General features: G+C 42.8%; 1 protein-coding gene across 1 annotated transcript in view; it reads left to right on the top strand.

Moving 5' to 3' along the window:
• Positions 1-24773, top strand: part of LOC126086191 (killer cell immunoglobulin-like receptor 3DL3) — a 39726-nt gene that overhangs the window by 1198 nt on the left and 13755 nt on the right. Inside the window, exons 3-5 of the mRNA XM_049902372.1 lie at positions 161-442; positions 1279-1578; positions 3344-3643. Of these exons, the coding sequence (XP_049758329.1) occupies positions 161-442; positions 1279-1578; positions 3344-3643 (882 nt within the window). The remainder of the gene's footprint in view (positions 1-160; positions 443-1278; positions 1579-3343; positions 3644-24773) is intronic.

Below are 24773 nucleotides of genomic sequence, written 5' to 3'. Positions count from 1 at the left end.
TGTGTCCCTGGCCCCCCACCACATATTCCTGGGCATCATGGGCTTCAGTGTGGGCTAGAAGCTTTTGGAGAATGTGAAAGAGAAGAAGTCCCCTGAGGACAGTGAGGGCAGGGACAACTCCACATTTTCCTCTCTAATGCTGTGCCTCTTTCTCCGCCAGGGTGTCATGACAAGCCCAAACTCTCAGCCTGGCCGGGCCCTGTGATTCCTCTACGAGGGAAAGTGACTCTTCAGTGTCACTCTTGCTTTGACTTTGGCAAATTCAAAGTGGTAAAAAAACGTGGGACCCCCATCCCTAAGCTCCAGAATAGACTTTTCAAAAACAGCCTCACCATGAGCCCTGTGACTGCAGCACATGCGGGGACCTACAAATGCTCTGTATATTACAGAAACACCCTTACATGGTCAGCATACAGCGACCCCCTGGAGATCCTGATCACAGGTAGGAGAAGTCCAGACCAGCCCATGTCCACCCTGTATCCCAGACAGTCTTATTCAGAGTCCAGATCCCAGTGGCGCCCAGAGAGTTACTGCAGGAATCCTTGTTGGGACCTAACCATAGAAAGGCACTAAGAATTTAAATAGAAGTTATTTAGTAAACGGAATTGAGTGCCAAAGTGTAGGAAGACACTAATAAAGAAGAGAATCAATATAGGGATTAACAAGAGCAGGTTGTTGCTACCACTTACGAGCAGCGTGGACACAGACAGGAGCAATGGCACTAGATCCCAGGACCAGCATCCCCATTACTGAGGTTGTAACCCCATCTTAAACAGTTGGAGCCTTAGAGAAGACACAGCCCCTTCAGGAGATGCCTACTGAGGCAAAAGCTGGGGAATGGATTGGTAAACACCCTCGTCCCTCTCCACTCCTCCCTTCTGATCTCCTGCCAGTTTTCCCTATCATTCTATGGGATGTGCAGAGCTCTCAAGGAATGCCAGGAAATGCATCTTGTAGCGGCACCTCTGCTCCATCTCACTATACAGAGCAGGAAGAGGAAATATGGGGAATGGCTTTCACAGCCAAGGTTCAAGAACCAGTACAGACAAGGATGGGGACTTCCAGCCGGGAAGGAGAGAAATGTAGACAAAGGACAGGCAAGGGGACTGCAGGTAATGGAAGAATGTGAGCCAGTGGCATGGAGAACAATGCATAGAGAACATGCAAAGAAACAGGTACAGAAAGGCTTAGGCTTTGTGTGTGAAAGAGGAAGAACTCCTCACCTGCAGGTTTCAGGTTTGAATGACTCATTTAAACTCACATTCTCTTTGCTTCTAGGTGTATTCACAAAACCCTCCATCTGGGCATACCCAAGTCCTCTTGTGAATTCAGGGGGATATGTGACCCTGCACTGTCACTCAGAAGTACTGTTTGGTAAATTTATCTTACACAAGGAGGGGGACTCACAGCTTTCCCAGCAGATTAGTAAGAGGCTCCATAATGGGAACGCTGGGGCTAACTTCTCCATGGAACCTATGATACCTGTCCATGCGGGGACCTACAGATGCTATGGTTCTCACAGTCACTCCCCCTATGAGTGGTCAGCCCCCAGTGACCCCCTAGAGCTCACAGTTACAGGTAAGTGTGGTCCGTTCAGTTCCTGGTCTTTGTGTGATGGGTACCTCAGGGGTGATGTGGTTGTTCAGCACATCATCAGTACAACGGAGATACAGGAAGACAAACAAAGAGACACACACACACACAAAAGAAGGAACTCCCCCCCCCCCAAAAAAAAACACCATTGACATTGAGTCAGTTCCTACTCAAAGGAGTTGCATAGGATCGAGTACAACTGTCCCATAAGGTTTTCAATGCTGTAATCTTTAAGGAAGCAGACCGCCACATCTTTCTGCCCTGGATTGGCAGGTGGTTCAAACCCCTGACCTTTCCATTAGCAGCCAAGAGCTAAATCGCTGCCCCACTAGGGCTTCTTCAGAGGGGAAAAAGTGTTGTATGAAACAGAAAACTTGTTATGAGCCAAACAGAAACAACACAGACAATGACAAGGAGGCAGATAGAGAGTGTGAAAGAGGGAGAGATTCAGATGCATGGGCAGAGGGATGGGGTTGATCTCCCCAGTTCAGGCACCATTGACATTTGAGAGAGGTGGTGTCTCACTTTAACACTACTGCCCCCTTCCTCTGCCATGAGAACAAGATGACACACCCTACATCCCCTGCCAGCTAGGCCCCTCCCTGGAAGATCTGCCTAGGGAGTGTGACCCTGGGATTCAGCTCAGCAACATGGTTTAACAGGGGACATGGTCACTTCCAATCTTCTACCACCAGGAGGTCAATTCCAAGTTCTGAAGTTGCCGGGCCATGCTAGCCTTTCACTGTAGTATCAGCCTATAGGGATATCCTGGATTCTACATTCTAGCACTTTTCACTCTATGGGTGTCTTAGTTATCTAGTGCTGCTATAACAGAAATACCACAAGTGGGTGGCTTTAACAAACAGAAATGTATTTTATCACAGTTAAAAAACACAAAAACCCATTGCCATCAAGTCGATTCCAGAAGCAGATTGCCACATCTTTCTGCTGCTGAGTGGCTAGTGGGTTCAAACATCCTACATGAGCTAATTAGCAGCTGAGCGCTTAACCACTGCACCACCAGGGTTCTTAGAGGTCTGACACAATCAGGAAACCTCTAGGGGAAGGCTCCGTCTTTTTCTGTCTGCTCTGGGGAAAGGTCTTAGTCTCTTTCCAGCTTCCATTCCTAGGTTCCTTGGCCATCAGGTGGTGTATACCTTCTCCCATTTGTGCTGGCTTGCTTGCTTAGTCTGCTGTTTTATATTTCACAACAGACTGATTTAAGACACACACTACACTAATACTGTCTCATTAACATGAAAAAGAGAACCAATTCCCAAATAGGATTATAACCAAAGGTATAGAGGTTAGAATTTACAATACAAATTTTGGGGAAACACAATTTAATCCATATTAATGGATTCAGGGAACAATGAGACTCATGGCCTCATGGTTCCAGGTGAGGGAGTTAGGCCACCACCATGTTCTCTGAGGTTCAGAATGGTTCTACTTAGTTCCATTATTCAAAAGAACCCCATATCTCATATGGTTTCTAGGGGCAGTAAGCCACAGAGACACAGCCAGGAAGCAATAGAGAATCAAACATAAAAGGTGCACATTCACACACATACACACACACAAACACACAGAGAATCAGTCAGGATCATAGAGGTAAAAATGAGATGTAGAGAGGACAAGAAGACATGGAGTCTTCACTCCCCAAAATGGGGACAGATAATCTTTTGTTCATGTCCTAATGATAGTGTGAGCAAGGCTGGTGCTCTAAAACTAAGGTCTCTTTTTCTTCCAGGTATGTACAAGAAACCTTCTCTCTTGGCTCAGCCAAGCCATGTGGTGATGTCAGGAGAGAATGTGACCTTGCACTGCCGCTCAGAGAGCTCATTTGATGGGTACCATCTGTCCAAGGATGGGAAGACCCATGAGTCCTGGCTCCCTGGAGTACAAAGTCACGATGGTGCATTCCAGGGTGACTTCCCTCTGGGCCCTGTGAGCCCAGCCCATGGTGGGACCTATAGATGCTATGGTTCCTTCCATCGATCTCCCTATGAGTGGTCATACCCAAGTGATCCTCTGCACCTTTTGGTCACAGGTAAGGAGCCCTATACCTGTCCCATGTCTTGTGACTCACACTAAATGATAAAACTCTATCTGACGGGCATCCTGCTGGTAACAGAGTTGATCTTAGGGACTGCGCAGAGTAAGAAATATCAAGAAATACAGAGAGGAAAAGACAGGCTGAGCATGAGAGTGGTGTCAGGGTATAGAATGACAGGGCATTTCTAAAGTCTTCCTCCAATGTGGAGACCCAAATTAGGGTTCTAGGCACCCAGATTTATGAAGGAGTCATTTCAGACCCCAAAACAAAACAAACAAAAAAAAACCTCAACACATTGCCATCGAGTTGATTCTGACTCATCCCAACCCTGTAGGACAGAGTAGACCTGCTCTATAGGATTTCAAAGCTGTAATCTTTACGGAAGCAGGCTGCCACATCTTTCTCCCACAGAGCACGTAGTGGGTTCAAATTACTGACCTTGGGTTGGCAGCTTAGTGCTTTAACCACTGGTCCACCAGGGCTCCGTGTTGCAGACCCAGGAGGAGGAAATACTAGACTCAGATTAGGGGGATGAGATCAGTCCATCCCCATTATCCATTTCCCAGAATCCTCTCCTGACCTTTCACGCACAGACAGCGATTTCCCAAGGAGGAAGCATAGATATCATGCTTCCTAGGGGAAGACAATGTGTTTTGATTATGGACATCTTTCATCCCAGGCATCTACTATTCCCTCTCTAGATGTTGACATCTATATTAGTTTCCTACTGGTGCTGTAACAAACTGTCACAAACTTAGTGATTTGATTAAAAAAGAACATAGAAAATTAATACCTTATACTTCTGTAAGTCAGAAGTCCAACACGGGTATCACTGGGCTAAGATTGAGGGTCAGCAGGACTGCATTTCTTTCAGGAGGCTCTAGGGGAGGATCTGTTTCCTTCTGTTTTCCAGGCACCTGCATTCTTTGGCTCATGATTCCTCCCTCCATCTTCAAAGATAACAACACTGCACCTCTCTGACACTTCTTTAGTATTCACAACTCCCTCTGTTTATAGCCAGTAAAAGTTCTCACTTTTTAAGAACTTATGATTAGAATGTGCCCCACCCCCCCCACCCCCCCCAACCCCGCAACGCCAAGATAATCCAGGAAATTTTTTCCATTCTCAAGGTCCTTGACTTTAATCATCTCTGAAAAGTTTCTTTAGCCATAGAAGGTAACATATTTACAATTTCTGGGGACTGGGACATAGACGTACTGAAAAACCATAAAGCCAAAACCATTGCGCTCAAGTCAATTCCGACTCATAGCGACCCTATATGAGAGAGCAGAACTGCCCCATAGGGTTTCCAAGGAGCAGCTGGTGAATTCGAACTGCCAATCTGTTCGTTAACAGCCATAACTCTTAACCACTGCTTCACCAGGGCTTCATATCTGGAGGTCATTATTGTGCCTATCACAACGTCTGAGGGAGGGAATCATCTCCCTGAATATTCTGGGAGAGGGAGCCCAGGACCTCCAACAGCCCTGTTATGGATGACAGAGTGAGGGTGGGTGGAGGACCAACATTCTACTGAAAAAAAGGTCATACTTCAGTAAGTGGGACACTTGCACCCTCTCTGTTTTATTTCCTAGGAACCTCTACAAATACTTGCCTGTCACCCACAGAACCAAGCACCAAAACAGGTGAGCAAAAGAGACTTCTTAGTTTACTTCATGGATCTTTAGTGAGACAGAAGTCTCATGATCCATTTTTGGTTTTGCCACTTCTCACCTCTGTGACCTTGAGCTGGTCACCTCCCTTTTCTGATCCCCAGATTCTCCCTCACCTTTTGAAACCATGGCCAGGATGGAAATCAGTAAAGCCTTTTAGTCTGTGATGCTCTGGGACCAAAGTTTCCTCTAAATGGGAGGTCAGAGTGAACCTGGCTTCCTGTCCAGGAATAATGACTACCCTGTCTCAGTCGGGGTCTGTGAGTATGAGAAAATGTGGGAACAGCAGGGATTTAAGGGAACACTGTGGATGTATTGTCTACCTGTCAGTGTTCTATGTGCTGAATAGGAAACAGTTAAGAAGAAAAGGCCCTGATTTTCATGAAATTCATGTTCCAGGAGTGTATGGAGAAAGAAGGGGGAATTAACAACTGAATGAATTACAAAATGTAAATGTTCTGCATAGACTTATAATAAGATGAAGTGAAAGAAATAAAACAATGCCAACCAATACAGAAAACTTCAGTGGATAATTTAGAGTGGTTGGTAGAGAAGACTGCACTGAGAGGGTAACATTGTGATCTTCATGATCAAGAGAACTACTCTTGACAAGTCTGGTGGAAGACTATTTACCACAGATGGAACAGATAGTGCAGTGAACCCAATGAGGCAATGAGCTGATGTGTTCCAACACTGTGCCCTGATGTGTGGTATATGAGAAAGAGTGGAGACAGGTAGACAAAAGCCAAATTATACAAAAGTTTAGAAGCAATGATAAAGAGCTTAGGTTTTACACTGACAGATGTGAAGTCATGTGAGTCCATTAAAATTTTTAATCAGGAAAGTCTCATGATCTGTGTGATATCTTAGAGATAACACTTTGGCAGATGTGAACAGAATTTATTTGAGGATATAGGGAGCATGAGTGGAAGCCATGAGCCTGGCGGGAGACTATGGCAGCTATTTTTGAGAAAATTCATGGGACTTAGACATGAAAGGTGGTGGTGGAGAAGGATTTCAGTTGGTGGATTCAGAACATCTTCAAAGCAGACTCATTAGAAGGGAGATAAGAACCTAGTTCAGGTGTTTCCCAGATAGAAACCTTGGGCATACTCATTTCCCTCTGAGCCTCCCATTCACTGCTTGGAAACTCATACTTGGGCTGGCAGAAGAAGGAAAGGACTAGGCAGGGAGCCTAGTGAGGGAGCATGGTACAGTCCTTGAAATAAAAAAACTTTGGCATCAGACTCTTGGGATCAAATAATGGCTCTCCTAATTTAGTCGCTAAACTCACTAAACCTCAATTTTATTGACCAGAACATTAGGCTAAAGCCACCTCCCTCCCACACTTAGTCTAAAAAAAACATGAACTCACAAATATGAAAACCCCACTTACCCCAAAGATAGGCCTGGCAGAGAGTGTTCAGCAGATGCTAGACTACTTTGCTCACTCCCCTTCCATCTCCGAATGCCATTACCTACCCCACTTCAGTTATCTCTGGGAGGGGGGGTGTCAAGATTCTTCAAAGTGAGTTCAGAATCTCAGTCACCTGGACTAGGGGCATCCTCAGCCTCTGCCCACCTCCTTTTCAATTTCCAGAATGTGCAAATGTGGTGTGGTGAGGAGGTACAATGAGAAAGGTTGTTCAGATATAGTCGGTGCAGGTGGTATCCATTTAATTCAAACTCTGTAATGCCTTGCCTCATGGGGCAACACAAAAAAAGGAACATTAGAGCCTGGAAGACCTGGCTTCAGAATTCCACTTACTGGCTCTTTGATTGGGTAACCGATTTCGCTTCTCTTGGATTTGTTTGTACATGTTGGAAAATGGATAAATAAATTGGTCTGGTTTAGAGTCGTTGTGAGAGTTTAAGAAACTAATGTAATGAGCCCAGTATAAACGGGCACGAAGTATGTGATAAATAAATAGACGTTGCTATCGGTTTCTTATTGACAGATTCACATTTTCCTCACGGACACCCCAGACAGCTGGACATCCTCATTGGACTCTCAGTGGTCTCCATATGCATTGTCATTTTCTTCCTTGCTCTGGTTTGTCACTGGTGCTCTACCAAAAGTAGTAAGTCTAAAGATAGAAACAGAGAAGGAAGGTATGATTGGGGCACAAAGATGTGTGTTCACTTCCTACAGGTTAAGCTGTGGTTCTTTGTGGAGGCCTTCCAAAGACAGCTCTGAGTCCCTTGCCCCTTCTCTATCTGGTTAACAACCCCTTCTTCTCCACTATCTCTTTCTTAACTTTAGAAAAGTCACTAGCCTGTAGGAGGTAATGATATATAAGAGTAGAAGTAGGATGGGAGTAATGGGATTGGAAGAGGATCCTGGTGCAGTCAATGTGGACCTGGGCTTGTTGATGGGGTGGTACTTTTAAGTGAGTAGGGTAGACTGAATGAGTAACCAGGGCACACCAGTGCTTCTTTCTGGCCTCGGTGTCCCCATCTCTGAAGTGACAGTATGGAAAAGCTCTCCCACAAGTCTTGAATTCATTTCCAGCCACAGATGCTTCTATTACGGACAGAGAGCCAAAGGAAGACCAAACGATGGATGATGAGGTGAGTTCTCTCCAACCCAACCCTCCACATCTTTAGCTCCTCCAAGTAACCAAAGACCCCACCTTCAGTTATTAAGTCCCATTCCTTATTGTTCACCTTCCTTTTTTCAGTACCTTACAGCAGAAGAACCAGAGGAGGCAATTTACGCCCAGTTGAACCACTGGACCCTCACACAGAGAAGAGTCACATCCACTTCCCTGAGTCCCAAATATTCATCACTTGAGCCCAGTATCTTCATGGGATGCTCTGAACACCAAGCCCAGACTCAGGCCAGACCTTGTCCCCAGGTCCTGTGCACACAGAGCATTACCAAGCAAGAACCTGTATCATATTCCTAGGAGGAGTTCATTCATGGACACTCTTCCTTCTCAAACACAGCCTGACAGCTCCAAGATGACAACAGTGGAGTCTAGAGACTTGTAGGTTCATCTTTAAAATCCTAGTATCCCTTAGTAAACACCCAGATATTCTAGGAAACCTCCAGTGTAACTATCCAGCCATTTCAGAGCTTTTACTATCCTTACCCTAGCATTCTAAGAATTTAACCACAATTATCTCACTTCTTCTGAAGTTCTTTGGAAATAATTCTAGAATCTTAACACATTTACTCAGCTCATGAAAGCTTAAATTATTCAACTTAATTTTAAGTAATCAAAGTATGTTTTACATCTTTGATTTCCAACATGGTAGACAGTAGCCATTTGTGTCTAAATTGATTAAAACTAAATATTCAGTTTCTCAGTTGCACCAATCACATTTCAAGTTTTCAAAAGTCACATGTTGCTAGTGGGTACTGTATTGCCGTATTGCACAGCACAAAATATAGAACATTTCCATTATCACAGAGGGTTCTATTGAACATCGCTGATCTAGATTGATGACCAAACATGAAGATGTATGGTCCATAGTCTCATGGAGCTGGATCTGATTCACAGGTAATGGCAGTATGTAATGTTTATGCATGAGAGATGGGGGCAGTGTTGGTTCAGTGGGAGAATTCTCACCTTCCATGCAGGAGAAAAGACCTGGGTTCAATTCCCAGCCAACGCACCTCAAGCACAGCCACCACCCCTCTGTCAGTGGAGGCTTGTGCGTTCCTAGGGTGCTGAACAGGCTTAAGCAGAGCTTCCAGACTAAGATGGGTACTGGGAAGAAAAGCCTGGCAACCTACTTCAGACAAATCAGCCCACGAATACCCTGTGGATCACAATGATCTATCCCCAACTGATCATGGGAACAGGGCAGGAACTGGCAATATTTCATTTCATTGTGTTTGGGATTGCCATGAGTTGGGGCTGACTCAATGGAAGCTAACAACAACGTGTGCAAGAGGGTCATATCAAATTGGATGTGAGTACCAATTAGAATCTCTTCTGGCATGACTTATCAACTCTCCTCCTCATGGCAATTTCTGCTGGAGAGATTTCTACACAGCACTGATGTGAGAATGTCATGTTCCAAGGGATCTATAGACAGGATAATTGATATAACAGAAGTATCCACACAATGGATTACTTATACTTAGCTATTAAAAAAAAATACATATATATATTAATACATAAAAAAGTGGATAAATTAAAAAACGTATCAGAGTGAAATAAACCTTACATAAAAAAGGACATAATGCATGATTCTAATTAAATTGGAAACAGTTGAAACTAATCTATGATGAAATATCAGTATAATATTTGCCTTAGGATGGTGGGGGCAGTAGTGGTCTGAAAAGGGGCATGAGTGGACTATTTGGAGTCGTGATAATGTTCTATATCTTGATAGATGTTTTAGTTTCTCATGTGAATGTATTTGTGAAAATTCATCAAAAACTGCAATTAAGGGGTGTGCATTTCATAACATGTAAGTTGTATCTCTTAACAATGTGTAAGCATATAACGAACTTTCATTGTTGATATGCATGCTGACGTGTTTAGAGGATAATGTATCGGTGCCAGCAACTTATACTGAAATACGCTTAAAATAAGATCGTTTGTTGCATGGAGGATAATGGTTCATATATAATAAAGCACATATAGTAAAATACCAATCAATTCTTCATACTTCTTTCTCCTGGATTCACAATTTCTACAATATAAACATTATCCTCCCCCCAGGTCATCTAAAGCAGAGAATGGAAGTTATCTTCAATTCTCTACTTATTCATCGTCTCACAACGAATATTTGTCAGACAATTTTACTTCCTGGAAGCCTGTTAAATCCACCTCTTGGTTCCATTGCCATCTTCCTTACCCCACCTCTCAAACCCTCAACGTTTGTTGCCTGTGTCAACTTATCAGCCTCCTTGAAGTCCCATTTCCTATTCGAGTGTATCCATCTGCATTATCCCTGGAGAGTTTGTTCTCACATCCATCAATCACTCTTTTCCTTCTCTGCTGAAAATCTTTCCATTGATCTTTAATTTTTTTTTTCTCAAGGTGAAGTCCAAGCTTCCCATTCAGATTTTCAAGGCTCTTCATTATTAAGCCAACCTAACTCTCCTCATTTTTGACTGAATACCCTCTTGCTCTGATTATCAGTTGGCTATTGCTGGCGCAGTGGTTAAGACCTTGGCTGCTAACCAAAACGCCAGCAGTTCGAATCCACCAGCCACTCCTTGGAAACCCTATAGGGCAGTTCTACTTTGTCCTATAGAGTCACTATGAGTCAGAATCAACTCTAGAGCAACGGGTTTAGTTATTGCTGCATAAAAGAAGCCCTGGCACAATGGTTATGCGCTCAGCCTCTAACAAAAAATCGGCTGTTAGAATCCACCAGCTGCCTGTGGGAGAAAAGACCTGGTGATCTGCTCCTGTAAAGATCAGAGCCTTAAAAACCCTGTGGAGCAGTTCTACCCTGTCGTATAAGGTTATTATGAGTCAGAATCAACTTGATGGCACCCAATAACAACAACATTGCTGCATAGGGAGCAGTGACGATTCACTGGTAGAAGTCTTACCTTCCATTCAGGACACCAGGGATCAATTCCCAGTTAACGACCCTCAAGCTTAGTCTCCGCTCATCTGTCAGTGGAGGCTTTCATGTTATTGTGATGCTGAACAGGTTTCAGTGAAACTTCCAGACTAAGCCAGACTAGGAAGAAAGGCCTGGCAATCTGCTTCTGAAAATCAGCCAATAAAAACCCTATGGATCATAATGATCTGATCCCATTGTGCACAGCATCGCCATGAAGCAGGGAATGACTGGATGGCAGGTAACAACAACTGCTGCATAACATACATTCACAAAACCTTGCTGACCTAAACCGGTAAGCATTTATTGCTCATGCATCAGGAGTCAACAGATGGCAGGCAATTCTGCTGAAATATCTGGAACTTGTTCAAATGTCTGAAGGTCAGTGAGCTGCCAGCTAATCTAGACTGTCTTGGAGGAGGGTAAGCCAGAAGGGATCCACCCCTCAGAAGGAAGGAGCCACTAGGGATCCAGAAGGAGCCAGGTGGGCAGAGGGAGGGACTTGGGGAGGACACAGGCAGACATAGGAGAGGAGCTCAGGTGGGGTTCCAGAGGCAGCCTGACCCCTTGTCTTCTTCCTGTCACATTTCAAGAAGCCTCTGGGAGTCGCAGTCCCCTGCACATGCAGCCCAACAAAACAGCTGATGAGTCACAGGGGCCTCTTTGTTCAGGGAGTACAGGCGCCCGCAGGCCTGTTTTGAGTATCTCCCAGAGTCCAGTGACCCTTGCATTCTCAGCTGCTTGTGGCCAGGGGAGCTGGGAGATGGACAGGAATGAGGACAGTGGCCCCAGGATTCCAGGGACTCTGGGGCTGGGGCTGGATAAGAGGTGGTGAGGTCACAGCAGAGGGCAGTGTTGGGGTCCAGCCTGGAGGAGGAGCAGCAAGCTGAAGTGTGAGACAGGCAGCCCCAGCTCTTCACCTCGTCCTGCCCCCAAGGAGCCTCCGAGGATCAGTACTTCACACCCTAGGAATTGGGCTCAGTGAGTGGTGCTGGTCTCTCATTCAAGAGGTGGGGGTGGAGGCCCCGGGGAACAGGAGCTGAACAATGCTGTTGGTTCAGGGATTCTGCAGACATGACTTGGACAAGCCCTTCCACTGTCTGGGCCTCAGTCTCCCCGTTGTGAAAGGAGAGGCCTGGCCCAGATCTGACAGTTCCTTTCAGTTCTACTCCGACTGTGCTCTCTGGAGACAAGAGGCCTCCTTGAGAAGCCTCTGCAGGACTGAGTTCCAGAGGTGATGGTGACATCATATGGGTCAGGAGAGAGGATAATGGTAGAGGCTAACATCAGTTTCTTCCCCATCTGCTCAGGGGGCTCAGCTCTGGGAGAGGCCTCAGTTCCCAGCTTGGCTGTTTTCTCTGTGGGACCTGGGCAAGGCCCTTTTCTTCTCTGAGTCTCAGGGTCATCAACTGTGAACTGGCTCACAGGGCTGTTGGGAGATTTGGGTGAAGTAATGGGGCCAGGCCCATCATAGAGCTCAGTTAGGGTAGACTTCTTCCTTTCCCCTCCCAGGCGCGCTCACCCTTTGTGTCCAGAAAGGCCCCTCGTGGGATATCAGGGCTCTGCAGATGGGAGACTTATCAGGGATGGGCTGTGGAGAGACACAAAGTCCACCCTATGCAGCCTCCCTTCCCCCCAGGTCCCAGCTGCCTTCTGTGTTTGGAGAAAACACAAAACCAAATCCGTTGCCTTTAGTCGATTCCAACTCATAGCGACCCTTGTGTTGGGAGAAGGGAAGGTAATAAGGAAAGTGACTCGGCTCCAGCTGAAGGCATCAGGAAGACAAGCCTCTCCAGTCAAATAAGGGACCCAGAGCTCAAATCTGGTGCCCCTGATGGGCACAAGGTAACTGGGTTCAAATCCCAGCCTTGCCACTTCCTAGTTGGGTTACCTATGGCACGCGATATATCTCCCTGAGCCTCACTTTTCTCATCTGTAAAATGGACACGGTGGCGGGTGGCAATCCCACATTACATGATTGTTGTAAGAGTGAGAGATGATAAATGCAAGACCCCAGCATCTTCCTGGCACAAAATAGGTGCTGAATTAGTGGGCATCACTGGCTCATTCATGATGTCACTCATGCCCAAGTTCTCTAAATGTACCTGAATGTTCTGATCAGCATCCCGGTGGCCTTCGCCTGGTCCTGTTTCTCTTCCTCTTCCTCCTCATCCAACACTGATGTCAAAGCAAACGGTTAAGTCAGGCAAATAGGAAATGGGATGATCTGAGTTACAGTAAAACCACTTGCTGTTGAGTTGATTCCAATGCATGGCAACCCCATATGTGTCAGAATAGAACTGTGCTCCATAGGGTTTTCATGCCACTGCCTTATTTTCTTTATTATACTTATCATAGTCCTAATTGTGTTCCATCTTTCCTTAAAGTCTTTCCCTCCTGCCTTTCAAATGGCTGTGAGCTCTGTGAGGGCAGGACATTCTCTTTCTTGTTGGCTGTCTCTGACTCATGTTGTTAGCTGCCATAGTTGCTCCCGACTCATGAAAACCCCACGCACAATGGGATAAGACAGCTGTGATTCACAGGACTTTCATAGGCTGATTTTCAGAAGCCTAAAAAAAAGATTTTTCTTTTTCTTTTTTTTCTTTTTTTTTTTTTATCACCAGGCTCCCCACATATCTGTCAGTTTGTCATACTGTGGTGGCTTTCCTGTTGCCGTGATGCTGAAAGCCATGCCACCAGTATTTCAAATACCAACAGGGTCACCCATGGTGGACAGGTTTTAGCTGAGCTTCCGACTAAGACAGGCTAAGAAGAGGGAACTAGTGGTCTATTTCTGAAAAAAAAAAAAAAATCCAGTGAAAACCTTATGAATAGTGGAAGAACATTGTCTGATATAGTGCCAGAAAATTAGCCCCTCAGGCTAGAAGGCATTCAGAATACGACTGAGGAAGAGCTACCTCCCCAAAGTAGAGTCGACCTTAATGACGTGGATGGAGTAAAGCTTTCAGGACCTTCACGTGCTGTTGTGTGCATGACTCAAAATGAGAAGAAATTGCTACAAACACCCATTAATAATCAGAATGTGGAATTTACAAAGTATGAATCTAGGAAAATTGAAAGTCGTCAAAAATGAAATGGAACACATAAACTTCAAAATCCTAGACATTAGTGAGCTGAAATGGGCTGATATTTGCCATTTTGAATTGGACAGTCATATGGTCTACTATGCTGAGAATGACAAATTGAAGAGGAATGGCAGTGCACTCATCATCAAAAAAAAACATTTAAAGATCTATCCTGAAGTACAACATTATCAGTAATAGAATAATATCCAAACGCCTACAAGGAAGATCAGTCAATAGGACTACAATTCAAATTTACACATCAACCACTGAGGCAAAACATAAAGAAACTGAAGATTTTTACCAAATTCCACAATTTGATCAAACATGCAATCAAGATGTATTGATAATTACTGGTGATTGGAATGCTAAAGTTGGAAACAAAGAGGAAGGAAAATAGTTGGAAAACATGGCCTTGGTGAGAGAAATGACTCTGGAGATCACATGATAGAATTTTGCAAGGCCAACGACTTCTTCATGACAAATACCTTTTTTCAGCAACTTGAACAGCAACTAACTTGAACAGCAACAACTTGAACAGCAACTAACACATGGGCCTCGCCAAATGGACTACACAGGAATCATATCAACTACATCTGTGGAAAGAGACAATGGTAAAGCTCAATAGCATCAGCCAGGGGCCTACTGCAGAACAGACTATCAATTGCTCACATGTAAGTTCAAATTGAAGCTGTAGAAAACTAATACAATTCTATGAGAGCCATAGTATGACCTTGAGTATATCCCAACTGAATTTAGAGACCATCTCAAGAATAGATTTGACACATTGAACCCTAACGATCAAATATCAAGCAAATTGTGGAAAGACATCAAGGACATCATACATGAAAAAAGCAAGTGGTAATTAAAAAGACAGGCAAGTAAGAAAAGACCAAAACGGATGTCAGAAGAGACTCTGAAACTTGTTCTTGAACATCAAGTAGCTAAAGGGAATGGAAGACATGATGAAGTAAAGGAGCTGAACAGAAGATTTCAAAGAACAGTTCAAGAAGACAAAATTAAGTGTTATAACGAAATGTGCAAAGACCTAGACTTAGGAAATCAAAAGGAAAGAACACTCTCTGCATTTCTCGAGCTGAAAGAACTGAAGAAAAATTTAAGCCTGAAGTTGCAATATTGAAGGATTCTACTGGGAAGATATTAAAAGATGCATTTAATGATGCATCAAAGGAAGTTGGAAGGAATACACCGAGTCACTGTACCAAAAAGAAGTGGTTGACATTCAACCACTTCAGGAGGTAGCATATGGTCAAGAACTGGTGGTACCAAAGGAAGATGTTCAAACTGCACTGAAGGCATTGGCGAAAAACAAGGCTCCAGTAATTGATGGAATACCATCTGAGATGTTCTGACAAACGGATGCAGCACTGTAAGTGCTCATTTGTCTATGCCAAGAAATTTGGAAAACAGCTGCCTGGTCAACCGACTGGAAGAGATCCGTATTTTGTACCCATTCCAAAGAAAAGTGATCCAACAGAGTGCAGAAATTATAGAAAAATATCATTAATATCACACACAAGTAAAGCTTTGCTGAAGGTCATTCAAAAGCAGTTATGGCAGTGCATCTACAGGCAACTGCCAGAAATTCAGTCGGGTTTCAGAAGAGAGTGTGGAACACGGGATATCATTGCTCATATCAGATGGATCTTGGCTGAAAGCAGAGAATACCAGAAAGATATGTTTTATGTGTTTTATTGACTATGCAAAGGCATTTGACTGTGTGGATCATAACAAATTATGGATAACATTATGAAGAATGATGTGATGGTTAAGGTTGTGTGTCAACTTGGCCGGGCCATGATTCTCAGTGGTTTAGTAGTCATATGATGTTGTGATCACCTCCATGATGAGATATGATATAACGTGATCACTCCATGATGCAATTTTCTGTAAGTAGCCAATCAATTGAAAGGGAGTTTCCTTGGGAGTGTGGCCTGCATTGAATATAAGTGGACATTCTGGCAAGGCTCGTTGGCTTTTGCTCAAACTGGACCCTACAGCTGGCTCCTGTTTGTCTGACCTCTGGTTCCTGGGACTTGAGCTAGCAGCTTACCTGCAGTCTTGCCTGCCAGTCTTGGGATTCTTTGATCTTCACAGCCTGTGAGCAAGATCCCTGCTCTCTGCCCTGCCGATCTTGAGTTTGCCAACCCCTGCAGCTATGTGAATCAGAAGCTCTATCCTGACCCACTGACTTGGGACAATCCAGCCTCTACAAGTGTTCAAGCCATTTCCTTGATATAAATCTCTCTCTATATATGCTTTACTGGTTTTGCTTCTCTAGAGGACCCAGCCTAAGACATTTGGTACTGAGAGTGGTTCTAGAGAGGCAAAACTGTAAGGATGAGTTTTGTAAATTGGTTCTCAAGTCTGGTTAGTCTTAAAGATGTTGACGACGCTGCTTCCAGGAGTAAAGAGGGCACTGCCAATCCATGGCATGAGGTGGTGATACAAATATACAAAATATCACCACCAAGAAATCAGGTATTGTTGAAAGACCAGGCTCTGGGTGATTGCAAGTGTGATACATTTCTACAATTGTGTCATAATGATAAGTATAAGGAAGCTGGTTGCTTGGTCCTGCTTTCACTAGACAAACTGGTGAAAGGAAGAGATGAGCTCAGGGCTTCAGAATCAAAGCTCATGTGCCACATAAACAACCTCAAATTTCCACTCGTGCCTTGAAAGAAAGCCTTATTTCTTGTAGTAACAGAGCTGATATTGCCAAAAACCAAATCCAAAGTCTTATTGTAAGAGTGGCTGAATTAAAATGCCAAATCAATTGCCAACCTTGAGAGCTGTCTGAAGTGAAAGTGAGGGTATTTCGAATTTCAGGATTCAGGGAATCCTGACACTTGAGATGGGGACCTCATATCACCAAGAAACAAGGGCCAGGAGAATAGCTCATCCTTTGGACCTGGGGTCCCTGAGCTGAGAAGCTCCTCAACCTGGGAAGGCTGATGACCAGGACCTTTCTCAAGAGCCAACAGAAAGAAAAATCCTTTCCCTGGAGCTGGCACCCTGAATTTGGACTTCTAGCCTCCTAGACTGTGAGAGAATAAATTTTTGTTTGTTAAAGCCATCCACTTGTGGAATTTCTGTTATAGCAGCACTACATAACTAAGACAAATGGTAATTCCAGAACACTTGATTGTGCTGATGAGGAACCTGTTCATAGACCAAGAGACAGTCATTCAAACAGAACAAGGGGATACTGAGTGGTTTAAAGTCAAAAAAGTTGTGCATCAGGTTGCATCTTTTCACCATACTTATTCAATCTGTATGCTGAGAAAATAATCTGAGAAACTGGAATATATGAAGAAGACGAAGGCATCAGGATTGAAGGAAGATTCATTAACAATCAGTGATATGCAGATAACGCTACCTTGCTTGCTAAAAATGAAGAGGACTTGAAGCACTCATTGATAAAGATCAAAGATTTCAGCCTTCAGTATGGATTACACCTCAACATAAAGAAAACAAAAGTCCTCACATCTGAGCCAATAAGCAACATCACGATAAATGGAGAAAATATGGAAGTTGTCAAGGATTTCATTTTACTTGGATTCACAATCAACGCCCATGGAAGCAGCAGTAAATAAATCAAATGACATATTGCATTGGGCAATCTGTTGCAAAAGATTTCTTTAAAGCGTTAAAAAGCAAAGATGCCACTTTAAGGACTTAACTGTGCCTGACCCACTCCATGGTGTTCTCAATGGCCTGATATGCAGGCAAAAGCTGGACAATGAATAAAGGAGACCAAAGCAGAACTGATGCCTTTGAATTATAGTGCTGGCAAAGAATATTGAAGATACCATGGACTGCCAGAAGAACAAACAAATTCGTCTTGGAAGAAGTATAAGCAGAATGCTCTCTAGAAGAAAGATGTCAAGACTTCGTCTCACACACTTTGGACATGTTATCAGGAGGGATCAGTCCCTGGAGAAGGACATCATGTTTGGTAAAGTAGAGGGTCAGCAAAAAAGAGGAAAACTCTCAACGAGATGGATTGACGCGGTGGCTGCAACGATGGACTCAAGCATAACAACCATTTTGGGGATAGTGCAGGACCAGCAGTGTTTCATTCTGTTGTATATAGGGTCACTGTGAGTTGGAACCTACTCGACAGCACCTAAGAACAACAACAACATCACCAGGTCTTTCTCAGTCTGGAAGTACACTGAAACCTGTTAAGCAACACAGCAACCAACACACAAGCCTCTACTGACAGAGAGGTGTGGCTAAGCATGAGGAGCATTAATCAGGAATTGAACGCAGGTCTTTCACATGTAAGGCAAGAATTTTAACACTGAACCACCACCACCCTCATCTGACTCTTACAAAGTTTAAATAAGTATTTGTTGAGTAAGTAAATAAATGTATGTCCTGTAAGTCTGCCTTTATTCATTAATGCCATCATTAATGAATGTTAACACATGTTCATCAAGGGTTCACTATTCACCTGGCTTAATTTTAGGTACTTGGCATACAACAGTGGCAAGCACAGTCTTTGTCCTCAATGACCTCATATTCCACTGGGAAAGAAGGTCAATGAGGAAATAAACACAGACACACACATACACAAAGTTGGATAATGCAAAAGCTGTGAAGAAATAATAAAATTAGGTAAGGCAATTGAATGCGTGTTGGTAAGAGAAAAAAAAAACAGCTGCTGTCAAGTTGATTCCAACTCATGACAACCCATGTGTGTCAGAGGAGAACTGTGTGTTCCATATGGTTTTAAATGGCTGTGACCTTTCAGAATTAGGTTACCAGAGGCAAGATACTTCTGGGTGGGTTTGAACTTTCAACCTTTTGGTTAGCAGTCAAGTGCTTAACCGTTTGAGCCACCCAGGGACTCTACTGGCAAGGTCAAAAACCAAAACCAAACCTGTTGCTGTCGAATTAATTTTGACTCATAGACCCATAGGGTTTCCAAGGAGCAGCTGGTGGATTCAAACTGCCGATCTTTTGGTTACCAGCCGAATGCTTAACCACTGCACCACCACGTTTGACAAGAGCAGTGATGGTTAAATGGAATGATCAAGAAAGAACTCTGAGAAGTTAACATCTGAGTAGAGACTTAAATGTAGTGGAAGGGAAAAGCCATATGACTATCTGAATGAAGAGCATTCCTGGCAGAGAGAATAGCAAGTGCAGAGCTCTCAGGTGGGTATACGCTTAAATCATTCCAGAAACAGCACAACGAGTAGTGTGACTGGAGTTGATGAAAAAAAGAGGGAGGAATCGCCTGGAGAGGCAGAGCCAAGATGGCGGAATAGACAGATGCTTCCGTTGAGCCCTCTTTACAACAAAGACCTGAAAAAACAAGTGAAACAAGTATATTTGTGACAAGCTGGGAGCCCTGAGCATCAAAGGCAAGCTTAGACAATGAACTGAGGGGCAGGGGAAGGAAGAGACCGTTCGGAAGCGGAGAGGAGTTGCCGGACCTGAATTGTGGGGTGGCAGCGGCAGTGGCGGGCTGGCACTAGTGTTCAGCCGCAGTTTCCTCGGGGAGAAGCAGCAGTCACACAGCCCACTCAAACCTCCGGAACCTGAGCAGAAGGGTGCTCTCGGCAAAAGCTAAGTACTTGCATATATTTTACCGTGTCCCCCCCCCACACCCCCAAGCTAGCTTCAGCGGCTGAATCCCTAGGCCTGAGATAGACCCTGATGAGCACCTGGAGCCGTCCTCCTGGCCTTGGGGAAGGAAAAAATTTGCAACTGGGGGGAAAAGATAGTTTGCTGTCTCCATTAATTGGGGGAGCTCAGGACGGAAGCGGCTTCTGTCCAGGCATAAACCATCTGTGGACCTTGAGCACCTTTCCCTTCTGCATGGACCTGTGTGGCCTATTTTGGGAGAATAGGCCCTTGTTGGCAAACTCCAACCATTTCAGCGGTGCAGTGGAGAGGTGGGTGTTTGACGTTTGACATTGCTTTGCCTATTAAACAAGGTCCTCACCTACTCACAACACGGACCTAAGGACTGGTGGCTCCACTTGGGTGGCCCAGCCACCTGTGACAGGGGTCCAGGGATAACTGGTACCTCCCAGTCCTTACAAAAAAATCTTTGGGTGCCCATGGTCCCTCCGCAGAGCCCACCCACCAGCACGCTCTAGGGAACAGAGATGCGTTTTCCTCAGAGACACGTGGGGGTCGGTTCTCAGCCCCCTGCCGTGTTCAGAGTGTGACCCCCTGCTGCAATCAGATATGGGTATACACGCCAATCACCTCCATCCCTCTAAGACTGTAGGACAGAGCCTGTACCACGTACTTAATATCAGCTACCTGGAAACCTAAGCTGAATTCATACAAGAAAACTGAATGGACTCCTAGACTGATATACTTGATAACAGCTCTAGCTACCTGGGGACAGGACACCAGAGCTCCAAAGGCGAAAATAATCAAGCTAGCTCACTCAAGCAACCCATAGGGGTATACCAAAACAAAACAAAGCAAGAAGCTACGATGCAGTAAGCAAGCATAAACTAATATAATAACTTATAGATGGCTCGGAGACAACAGTCAATACCAAATCACATAAAGAAACAGGCCATGATCACCTCAACAGACTCTCAAAACAATGAATCCAGGGATCTTTTAGATGAAAGTGCATTCCTGGAATTACCAGATGTAGAATACAAAAGTTTAATATACAGAACCCTTCAAGACATCAGGAAGGAAATGAGGCAATATGCAGAACAAGCCAAGGAACACACAGATAAAGCAACTGAAAAACTCAGAAAGATTATTCAGGAACATAATGAAAAGTTTAATAAGCTGGAAAAATCCATAGACAGACAGCAATCAGAAATTCAGAAGATTGACAATAAAATTACAGAATTAGATAACTCAGTAGAAAGTCAAAGGAGCAGAATTGAGCAAGTAGGAGCTAGAATTTCTGAACTCAAAGATAAATCACTTGGCACTAATATATCTGAAGAAAAATCAGATAAAAGAATTAAAAAAAATGAAGAAACCTTAAGAATCATGTGGGTCTCTATCAAGAGAAATAACCTACTAGTGATTGGAGTACCAGAACAGGGAGGGATAACAGAAAATACAGAGAAAATTGTTGAGGATTTGTTGGCAGAAAACTTCCCTGATATTGTGAAAGATGAGAAGATATCTATCCAAGATGCTCATCGAACTCCACATAAGGTAGAACTTAAAAGAAAGTCACCAAGACATATTATAATCAAGCTTGCCAAAACCAAAGATAAGGAGACAATTATAAGAGCAACGAGGGATAAACGAAAAGTCACCTACAAGGCAGAGCCAATAAGAATAAGCTCAGACTACTTGGCAGAAACCATGCAGGCAAGAAGGCAATGGGATGACATATTTAAAAAATTGAAGGAAAACAATTGCCTGCCAAGAATCATATATCTATCAAAATTGTCTCTTAAACATGAAGGTGAGATTAAGGCATTTCCAGATAAACACAAGTTGAGGGAATTCGTAAAAACCAAATCAAAACTACAAGAAATACTAAATGGGGTTCTTTGGTTAGAAAATCAATAATATCAGGTATCGACCCAAGACTAGAACACTGGGCGAGCAACCAGAAGTCAACCCAGACAGGGAAATCCAAAAAAAAAAAAACAAAGCAAGATTAAAAAAAAAAAAAAAAAAAAGCCCAACACAGGGTAACGGCGATGTTATTATATAAAAGAAGACAACATTAAAATAAAAAAGAGGGACTAAGAAATGCAATCATACATCTTCCATATGGAGAGGAAGATACAGCGATACAAAGAAATAAAAGTTAGTTATAAATTCAGAAAAATAAGGGTAAATAATAAAGTAACCACAAAGGAGACAAACTATCCTACTCATCAAAATAAAATACAAGGGAAAAATACAGACTCAGCAGAAACAAAATCAACAACAACAAATATGAGGAAAGGACAATATATAAAGAAAATCTACTCAGCACATAAAATCAAGTTGGGAAAAAGAAGCTGTCAACACACAAAAAAAGACATCAAAATGATAGCACTAAATTCATACCCATCCATAATTACCCTCAATGTAAATGGACTAAATGCACCAATAAAGACACAGAGAGTGGCAGAATGGATTAAAAAACAAGATCCGTCTATATGCTGCCTACAAGAGACACACCGTAGACTTAGAGACACAAACTAAAACTCAAAGGATGGAAAAAAATATATCAAGCAAACAACAATCAAAAAAGAACAGGAGTGGCAATACTAATTTCTGACAAAATAGACTTTCAAGTTAAATCCATCAGAAAGGATAAGGAAGGACACTATATAATGATTAAAGGGACAATACACCAAGACGATATAACCATATTAAATATTTATGCACCCAAAGACAGGGCTGCAAGATACATAAAACAAACTTTATCAGCATTGAAAAGTGAGATAGGCAGCTCCACAATAATAGTAGGAGACTTCAACACACTACTTTCGGTGAAGGACAGGACATCCAGAAAGAAGCTCAATAAAGACACGGAAGATCTAAATGCCACAATCAACCAACTTGACCTCGTAGACATATACAGAACACTCCACCCAACAGCAACCAACTATAGTTTCTTTTCTAGTGCACACGGAACATTCTCTAGAATAGACCACATATTAGGTCATAAAGCAAGCCTTAGCAGATTCCAAAACATTGAAATATTACAAAGCATCTTCTCTGACCATAAGGCCATAAAAGTGGAAATCAATAACAGGAAAAGCAGGGAAAAGAAATCAAAACACTTGGAAACTGAACAATACCCTGCTCAAAAAAGACTGGATTATAGAAGACATTAAGGATGGAATAAAGAAATTCATAGAATCCAGTGAGAATGAAAACACTTCCTATCAGAGCCTCTGGGACACAGCAAAAGCGGCTCTCAGAGGCCAATTTATACCAGTAAATGCACACATCCAAAAAGAAGAAAGGGCCAAAATCAAAGAACTATCCTACAACTTGAACAAATAGAGAGCAACAAAAGAAACCCACAGGCACCAGGAGAAAACAAATAATAAAAATTAGAGCTGAACTAAATGAAGTAGAAAACAAAAAAACAATTGAAAGAATTAACAAGACCAAAAGTTGGTTTTTTTAAAAACTCAACAAAATTGATAAACCACTGGCCAAACTGACAAAAGAAAAACAGGAGAGGAAGCAAATAACCCGAATAAGAAATGAGATGGGCGATATTACAACAGAGCCAACTGAAACTAAAAGAATCATATTAGATTACTATGAAAAACTATACTCAAATTTGAAAACCTGGAAGAAATGGATGAATTCCTAGAAACACAGTACCTACCTAAACTAACACAAACAGAAGTAGAACAACTAAAAAGACCCATAACAAAAGAAGAGATTGAAAAGGTAATCAAAAAACTTCCAACAACAAAAAAGCCCTGGTTCAGATGGCTTCACTGCAGAGTTCTATCAAACTTTCAGAGAAGAGTTAACACCACTACTACTAAAGGTATTTCAGAGCATAAAAAAGGACAGAATACTACCAAACTCATTCTATGAAGCTACCATATCCCTGATACCAAAACCAGGTAAAGACACCACAAGAAAAGAAAATTATAGACCTATAGCCCTCATGAACGTAGATGCAAAAATTCTCAACAAAATTCTAGCCAACAGAATTCAACAACATATCAAGAAAATAATTCACCATGACCAAGTGGGATTCATACCAGGTATGCAGGGATGGTTCAACATTAGAAAAACAATTAATGTAATCCACCACATTAATAAAACAAAAGATAAGAATCACATGATTTTATCAACTGATGCAGAAAAGGCATTTGACAAAGTTCAACACCCATTCATGACAAAAACTCTCAGCAAAATAGGAATATAAGGAAAATTCCTCAACATAATAAAAAGCATTTATACAAAGCCAACAGCCAACATCACCCTAAATGGAGAGAGCCTGAAAGCATTCCCGTTGAGATCGGGAACCAGACAAGGATGCCCTTTATCACCACTCCTATTCAACATTGTGCTGGAAGTCCTAGCCAGAGCAATTCGGCTCCCAAAAATAAAGAAATAAAGGGCATTCAGATTGGCAAGGAAGAAGTAAAAGTATCTCTATTTGTAGATGACATGATCTTATACACAGAAAACCCTAAGGAATCCTCCAGAAAACCCTAAGGAATCCTCCAGAAAACTACTGAAACTAATAGAAGAGTTCAGCAGAGTATCGGGATACAAGATAAACATACAAAAATCAGTTGGATTCCTCTACACCAACAAAAAGAACATCGAAGAGGAAATCACCAAATCAATGCCATTCACAGTAGCCCCCAAGAAGATAAAATACTTAGGAATAAATCTTACCAGAGGTGTAAAAGACTTATACAAAGAAAACTACAGTACACTTCTGCAAGAAACCAAAAGAGACTTACATAAGTGGAAAATCGTACCCTTGCTCATGGATAGGAAAACTTAACATTATAAAGATGTCTATTCTATCAAAAGCGATCTATACATTTAATGCAATTCTGATCCAAATCAAAACGACATTCTTTAATGAGATGGAGAAACAAATCACCAACTTCATATGGAAGGGAAAGAGGCCCCGGATAAATAAGGCATTACTGAAAAAGAACAAAGTGGGAGGCCTTACTTTACCTGATTTTAGAACCTATTATACCGCCACAGTAGTCAAAACAGCCTAATACTGGTACAACAACAGATACATAGACCAATGGAACAGAATTGAGAATCCAGACATAAATTCATCCACATATGAGCAGTTGATATTTGACAAAGGCCCCAAAACAGTTAACTGGGGAAAAGGCAGGCTTTTTAACAAATGGT

This window comes from Elephas maximus, chromosome 11 (assembly GCF_024166365.1).
Source record: "Elephas maximus indicus isolate mEleMax1 chromosome 11, mEleMax1 primary haplotype, whole genome shotgun sequence".
Classification (NCBI taxonomy): domain Eukaryota; kingdom Metazoa; phylum Chordata; class Mammalia; order Proboscidea; family Elephantidae; genus Elephas; species Elephas maximus.
This window is presented reverse-complemented; position numbering and strand designations above follow the sequence as displayed.